This window comes from Mchenga conophoros, linkage group LG18, assembly GCF_057382185.1.
Source record: "Mchenga conophoros isolate Kocher_MC1m ecotype Shallow Benthic linkage group LG18, M_conophoros_male_GT1.1, whole genome shotgun sequence".
Lineage (NCBI taxonomy): Eukaryota > Metazoa > Chordata > Actinopteri > Cichliformes > Cichlidae > Mchenga > Mchenga conophoros.
Window position 1 is genome coordinate 5,030,608 of NC_140543.1, and position 7,836 is coordinate 5,038,443.

Here is a 7,836-nt window from a genome sequence, read left to right on the forward strand (position 1 = left end):
GTGCCCTTTTTAACTGTGAGCACCCGCCCCTTTAAACATCTCTGCACTGCCCTGACTAAATGTATATATAAACTGTCTCTATGGTTTACAGTCTGAGTCTGACAAGCTGTCAGCTGTTCATTTCTGCTATTTGAATTGTTAAAAGAAACAAACTATTCATTTAGCAGATTAACAAAAAGAATAGAGGCATCCAGTTATTGACATTTATATTATTTAGTTAAAGGTTTGAACAGAAAAACAATTAAACACAGAGCCTCTTCCTGCTTTCTGGAATGAATCACAGCATGAAAGCCCTTCCTCTTCTTCCTGCTCTCTAGCTCAGCACCTCCTGTCTGTCCATATCGTTCTGTGTTCCCTCCCCTTTAGATCTACATTATGAAGATGGGTGTAACCAACGTGTGTTAGAGCTGGCAGGCCCCATTCACAGCAGCAACACTTGTTGTTCAGATCAGACCAGTTTCTATAATAAGGAAGTGAAACTCACACAGTCACTGACACTGTTGGGTGAAATGGCGCAGAAAAGTGTTCAGCTGGACCGAGAAACCTTCTCTTGTTCGATCTGTTTGGATCTACTGAAGGATCCAGTGGCTATTCCCTGTGGACACAGCTACTGCATGAAGTGTATTGAAAGCTTCTGGGATGAAGAGGAAAAGAAGAAAATCTACAGCTGCCCTCAGTGCCGGAGGACTTTCACAGCGAGGCCTGTCCTGGAGAAAAACACCATGTTAGCAGTTTTAGTGGAGCAGCTGAAGAAGACTGGACTCCAAGCTGCTCCTGCTGATCACTGCTATGCTGGACCTGAAGATGTGGCCTGTGATGTCTGCACTGGAAGAAAAATGAAAGCCTTCAAGTCCTGTTTATTCTGTCTGGCATCTTACTGTGAGAAACACCTTCAGACTCATTATGATTCACCTACATTCAAGAAACACAAGCTGGTGGAGCCCTCCAAGAAGCTCCAGGAGAACATCTGCTCTCGTCATGATGAGGTGATGAAGATGTTCTGCCGTACTGATCAGCAGAGTATCTGTTATCTCTGCTCTGTGGATGAACATAAAGGCCACGACACAGTCTCAGCTGCAGCAGAAAGGACTGAGAGGCAGAGAGAGCTGGAGGTGAGTCGACAAAACATCCAGCAGAGAATCCAGGACAGAGAGAAAGATGTGAAGCTGCTTCAACAGGAGGTGGAGGCCATCAATCAGTCTGCTGATCAAACAGTGGAGCACAGTGAGAAGATCTTCACTGAGCTGATCCATCTCATCCAGAAAAGAAGCTCTGATGTGAAGCAGCAGATCAGATCCCAGCAGGAAACTGAAGTGAGTCGAGTCAAAGAGCTTGAGGAGAAGCTGGAGCAGGAGATCACTGAGCTGAAGAGGAAAGATGCTGAGCTGAAGCAGCTCTCACACACAGAGGATCACATCCAGTTTCTACACAACTACCCCTCACTGTCAGCACTCAGTGAGTCTACAGACTCATCCAGCATCAATATCCGTCCTCTGAGCTACTTTGAGGATGTGACAGCAGCTGTGTCAGAGGTCAGAGATAAACTACAGGACATTCTGAGAGAGCAATGGACAAACATCTCACTGACAGTCACTGAAGTGGATGTTTCACTGTCACAACCAGAGCCAAAGACCAGAGCTGGATTCTTAAAATATTCATGTGAAATCACACTGGATCCAAACACAGCAAACACATGGCTGTTATTATCAGAGGGGAACAGAAAAGTAACATTTATGGATCAACAACAGTCTTATTCTGATCATCCAGACAGATTCACTAGATGGTTTCAGGTCCTGAGTCGAGAGAGTCTGACTGAACGTTGTTACTGGGAGGTGGAGTGGAGAGGGAGAGTTTATGTAGCAGTCGCATACAAGAATATCAGCAGAGAAGGATGGGGTTATGAATGTGGATTTGGACATAATGACAAATCTTGGTCATTAGATTGTAACAACAACAGTTTTACATTTCGGTACAACAACATTGAAACTCGTGTCTCAGGTCCTCGTTCCTCCAGAGTAGGAGTGTACCTGGATCACAGAGCAGGTATTTTGTCCTTCTACAGCGTCTCTGAAACCATGACTCTCCTCCACAGAGTCCAGACCACATTCACTCAGCCGCTCTATGCTGGACTGAGGCTTTGGCAAAATGGAGACACTGCTGAGTTGATTAAAGTGAAATAGACTGAAGTCTTTCATATTGTTGTAAGTTTAAATCTGTATTTTAGTTCCCTTTTAGTTTCTCTCCATCATTATTGTGGTATTTATGTGCTGCACATAAATCAGATGTCAGTCAAACATTATGGGCAGTACCTCGACATCTTCAACATGTTGTCTTGATGTTTTTACGTTTTATAGGTGGAGCTCTTTCCTGTGTCTGTTCAGCCATGGAGACTATCAATGCTTATGGATATTTTTATTTGAAAAATTTCTCCACATGACAACATAAACTTCTCTATCTTCTAAATGTTTACTGAATATTTTTCTTAGGTATTTGTATGTTGTTGTTTCTCTTCACTGATCTTAACAGAGAAGTCTACAGACCTTCCTTTATCACACAGATTTTATTCTCATTTGTACATTTATAAAGAAAACAATTAATTACAGAGCAATAAGAAATTTTAAGAAAGTGCACTATATCATAATTTATAGTAAAGTGTATTAAAGCATCGTTAGTTAGTCACTTATTTAGTTTGGAGCTGTATCATCTGACACTGTAGAAACATTTCCTCCAGCTTCAGCACAGAATGTTAAAAACAGAACTATTAATGAGAACAAACAGTAGGAACACAGTATCAGCAAACATCATGGCTTAAAATGGAGAGTAAAAATCTAAAAAGAAATAAACAAATTAGTAAAAAGGATTTCCTGTTGACATGTTATTGGTCCTATCTTGTCTGCAGCACCTCCAGGATGCTTCTTATATGTTTCTGGTTATTTTTGCACCAATTTTAGTTTTTGTCAGTAGGAAGTTCAAGTTCAACTCAGTGTGTTTGTTTGTTTTTTTCAAACTGATGCCTGACCTTGAACACCAAACATCTGTCAATAAAGCAATGATATAAAATGCTTATATTAGTACTGAAAAACTGCATATCCACTTTACAAATATAAATAATGATATAAATCCACAGCTGAACTGGAGGAGCAGCTGATCTAGTTCACTCATGTGTTTCTGGACTAAGAGTTGGAGCAAATACCTTATGATTCAGTGATGTTTGTTTTTGTTAAATATTTTGTAGATCCAAGAGTGAGTTTGACTCATGATGATGATGTTCCGAATGAAACAAAGTTGGTCACAAATTCTTCAAAGCTGTTTATTAAGAATATATTCACTTGGACTCATGAGACAGGCTTGTGATCCAAGGGAGCCATCAACTGGACAATTACTGACATGACAACAAAAAAGCTAAGTACAGAGGGGGGAACAGAGGTGAAAATACTTGCTTTAAAGGATTGTAATGTTTCCTTTTAAAATAAGTCTCTAAGGTCAGACAAAGGGACAGAAACTCATAGCTTTCTACCAGCCCAATGACAAAACTATAAGTTGTTTTTTAACATCTACTTTTTCATCTATTTGGCAGTCACAGTGAAAAGTATAAACATTGGCACGCTTTGTCTTGTGATTCTGCTGTTCGTAAAAAATGACCATGCGCAAAGTACCAGACTTTAAGGCTTTGACTTGATGCCAATGGCCTGAGGAGGACAGTATTACCCTTGGACATGTGTAGTCTGCCGTCTACTCAATAGAAGAACAAGAAGCGCGGAAATGGCACAACTGTCTTCAGTTTCTGGGAGAGTTTAACAATGAGAGACTGATGATGCAGAAGAAATCTCCGTGGTTAAAAACATTAAAAACAGTCGTCCAGGATGATGAGATCCGCCACTGGCTCAGACTGCTGTATATCAGCCGGAGACCCGAGATGAAGTCACGCAGCAGGTATGTAAAACTGTGATGTTCTCAATGAACTAACACAGGAACGATCTGAGCTCAGTCTGTAAGCTAACAGGCTAAAATCAGAGAGCAGCTAATCAAACAAGTGCGTCCGTTTTTTTTAAAGGTAAACTTTTAACAATAGACTTTCATGAGACACATCAAAACCAAACAGGGAGGGAAAGCTTCGGTTTTCTGCACTGTGCCACAGTTCGCTGTCTGCTTCGGTTCACGACGCCTCACTCCGGGGCTACAGACAGTTCTCTGCCGCCTGTGGTGCTCCTCACCTCCGTCTGCACCCACAGACTTCCCGAGGTGGAGGCAGGCCGGCAGGGACTTTGAGAGATGGGCTTTACTTTTAAAAATAGCCCTTAATCAGGGTCTAACTCACTAAAAGATGGCCACATGTCTCTCTCCAACTTAATCTCTTTCTTTTAAGTAATTGTTTTTCATTGAAATGAAATTAATTGTTCAATAAAATGATTACATTTATAATTGAATTAAAGTTAAATGAATCAAGGTGATTTTGACTTTGCTAGTTAACAGGAAGAGAAACAAACTTACACAGGATAAAATGAAATTTGGAGCCAGCAGAAAAAGTCAGATCACAGACAAACAGAAACATTCCTCTTTGGCTAAAATAAAATGCAGATTATTGCTCATCTGCAGTTTTAATCATGGTGAATAATTTATGATTCAGCCAAGTAAGATTCTTCTGTGTGGAGGTTTTTCCCCTGTCAAAAGGCATTGACCATTACCTTCATCTAAACATGGAATTTAAGTCATGTAGTTGCCGTTGTTTGTTTTTAAAGAGGTCATAATATTTTTGTGATGGTAGAAATTTATCTTCAAAGTAATAGTTATAAAGTGAATTAATAAGACTTTCCAACAAAGAGAGGGAGTCACATGGTGCTTCTGAAACATTTGTACAAACCTCTCTCACATATGTGAGCAACATGCTCACAGTGTACAGCCCTGCTGACTGAGGCTGCACCTTTACCTGTCTAATCTTTTTCTTTTTACTTTGTTCCTCAAGTCCCACATCAACATGAAGTGTAAGGAGGAGGAAGATCTGGCTGGCCAGCAGGTCTGGAAGCAGGAGAGGAACTTCAATCTGGACCAGGAGGACACAGATCCCCCACAGATCAAAGAGGAACAGGAGGAACTCTGCATCAGTCAAGAGGGAGAACAGCTTGTAGTGAAACACGAGGATGAAGGCATCGTCGTCTGGAGCGGGGAAGAGCGGCTCAGACAGCTGCGTAACATCTGGAAACCTGAGAAAGATTTACAGACCAGCGGTAAAACTGTAATGGCTTTTCTGAAGTGTTAACATTAATATTAAACCTACAGTTTGTATCAGTCAGATCTATTTAATGTGTATTCGTGAAAACATGACAGGGAGTTTTAAATGGACTGGTTCTTATATAGCGCTTTTCTACTCAATCTTGAGCACTCAAAGCGCTTTACAAAACTTGTGCATTCACCCACTCACTCCCATTCGCACAAGCACATTTTTCTTAGTGCTTTCTACCAACATTCAGACACACATTCCACAGATCAAAGAGCAACTTGAGGCAACTTGGAGTTAGTATCTTGCCCAAGGATATTTGAAATGCAGACTAGGTGAAGCCGGGAATCGAACCGATCAGTAGATGATCTGCTCTACCGCCTGAGCTACAGCCACCCCCAATAGTGAAGATTATTTTGAAAAATATCAAGATGTAGATCAGTTTCGAGATCAACTCCAAAATAGATCATCAGTCAGTCAGTAATAAGTGAGTTCTTTTTTGTTTGAAAGGTTTTTTTTACTCTTAATGTTGCTGAAAAATGTCAGAACTCAAGTTCTCATTTGCATCAGAGTGCACAAATAACTTCATTTTTACACACTTTTAATTTCACCTGCAAATGTGAGCAACATGCCCTCATTACAGACTTTAACTAAAACTTTATCTTCTCAGAAGTGTTTTTCTATAATTACATTTTTTTTATTGTTCGTTTAGACCTCCACCAGCAAACTGCCTGTAAGGAGGAGGAGTTTGTCGCCAATCAGCAGGAGAGGAACTCAAGTCTGGACCAGGAGGACCCAGATCCTCCACAGATTAAAGAGGAACAGGAGGAACTCTGCACCAGTCAGGAGCTGGAGGAGATTGTACTGAAGCAGGAGATCAATAGTTTTATGGTGACTTCTAGTTTTGAGGAAAGTGACCTCAGTGAATCAGAACCAAACGATGACCAGCTCCTTGCTCTTAACTTTCCTGAACCAGAGCTTGAGGAACAGGAAGAAAACCAGCATGTGGACTCGGGATCAACTAGAAATGCGGAGCTGAAGAAAAGGAGACGTCACAAAAACCGAACAGATAAGTCTCGGAGTGAAACTGATACAAGTAAAAAATCTGTAAGCTGTGACACTTGTGGAAAAACTTTTCAGTGTAAATCCAACCTGACGAGACACATGAGAGTTCACACAAGTGAGAAGCCACATTCTTGTAGCACCTGTGGGAAAAGATTCATTTGGAAATCAGGATTGGAAACTCACGTAAGGATCCACACAGGCGAGAAGCCATATTTTTGCATCACCTGTGGGAAAAGATTTAATAAGAAATCCGGATTTGAAAGTCACGTGAGAATCCACACAGGCGAGAAGCCGTATTTCTGTAGCACATGTGGGAAAAGATTTGGTAAGAAATCAGGACTAGAAACTCATTTGAGAATCCACACCGGTGAGAAAGCGTATTCTTGCAACGTCTGTAGGAAAGAGTTTAGAGACTTGTCGACTATGAAAAGTCACAGAAGGATCCACACAGGTGAGAAACCATATATTTGTAGCTCCTGTGGGGAAAGATTCAGTTGGAAATCAGGACTGAATTTTCATCTAAGGATCCACCTGAGTGACAAACCAAATCACTGCAGCACCCGAGGTAGAAAATGACCTCATGCTCCAAGTCACGGTACATTTCCTGTCCACAGCAGTGAAGGGCACTCTATGTTGTTTGTTCCAGCCCTGACTTTATGTTTCTCTAAGTTTGATATTTTTTTTATTGGTCTTTAAAGGTGACACAAATATTTATTGAACATGGATGCTCTTTTAATATTTACCACAGAAACTTGTATTTCTTCTTCAGTATAGAAGAAAACAAACATGAAAATGAGTTTTTCATCACTTGTTCCTTGTAACAACCATGATGTGATTCCTTTTTATCAGCCAATAAATAAGTTTTGATACACAGGACTAAAGATTTAAAAAAGTTCAAGACAAGTATACAATTTTTATTTAAATATGTTTTCTTTGTGATTTATGTTAATGAAGGTTATACTTCAGTATGGCTTTGACCTGGTTGTCCTGGTTCTTCTTAGCAACATGTTGCAAGATTTGATTAAAATGTTTGTGACTAATTTTGTGTATTGTGTAATCCCTGCTAAATAAAAGCAGTTAAATGTGCTATATTGGCTCATGATAAGTGTTTATATCATTTTGCCTAAATGCAAGTAAACTCAATGTTTGCCAACTCTGTGTGTGCAGTTTGCTTCATAAGTACAGTAACAGAACTTAAACTACATGGAGCCTATTTTGATTACATCATTACAGATGTAGATATTATTCATAGTTCATATTTCACAGTGTGCTGCAATCTTCTCCACAGACCTGCATTGCTCTCTGTTCAGACCCGTCATCTTCAAGATGTCCACTAGATGTCGTCAGAGTTCCCCCACTTTCCTCATCTATTGTGTTGCCATTACGTGATCCTGCTTAAAACCTACAGTCCTTTACATATGGGTTCATTCAGGGTCATGTTTAGTGGGCAGGTTTAGTGCGATGAAGGAAACTCGTTTTCTTTAACTTTACCTCTCAGTAAGTAACTGGAGTAACAGACTCACTGATTCCTCCCCACCTGCTGGACATGAACCAGC

The 7,836-nt window shown here is 40.3% G+C and overlaps 2 protein-coding genes across 2 annotated transcripts; both read left to right on the plus strand.

The window, feature by feature from the left end:
• The first annotated feature begins 499 nt into the window (after window positions 1–499).
• On the plus strand, window positions 500–2,857 carry LOC146552997 (tripartite motif-containing protein 16-like). Its single transcript, XM_085255447.1, has one exon. The coding sequence runs from the start codon at window positions 510–512 to the stop codon at window positions 2,178–2,180; it is 1,671 nt and encodes a 556-aa protein (XP_085111573.1). The 5' UTR covers window positions 500–509; the 3' UTR covers window positions 2,181–2,857.
• A 2,110-nt stretch (window positions 2,858–4,967) lies between these two features.
• LOC146552998 (uncharacterized) lies at window positions 4,968–7,433 on the plus strand. The gene is made up of 2 exons (XM_085255581.1): window positions 4,968–5,225; window positions 5,928–7,433. Exons 1-2 carry the CDS (start codon window positions 4,976–4,978, stop codon window positions 6,854–6,856), a joined length of 1,179 nt encoding a protein of 392 aa, XP_085111707.1. The 5' UTR covers window positions 4,968–4,975; the 3' UTR covers window positions 6,857–7,433.
• Window positions 7,434–7,836: the final 403 nt, after the last annotated feature.

What these genes read in the sequence shown, in the direction of transcription:
- LOC146552997 (XM_085255447.1), top strand. Translation starts at nt 510, where the DNA reads ATGGCGCAGAAAAGTGTTCAGCTGGACCGAGAAACCTTCTCTTGTTCG.
- LOC146552998 (XM_085255581.1), top strand. Translation starts at nt 4,976, where the DNA reads ATGAAGTGTAAGGAGGAGGAAGATCTGGCTGGCCAGCAGGTCTGGAAG. An exon ending in GAAAGATTTACAGACCAGCG is followed by an intron (nt 5,226 to 5,927) that starts GTAAAACTGTAA and finishes TTGTTCGTTTAG; the next exon opens with ACCTCCACCAGCAAACTGCC.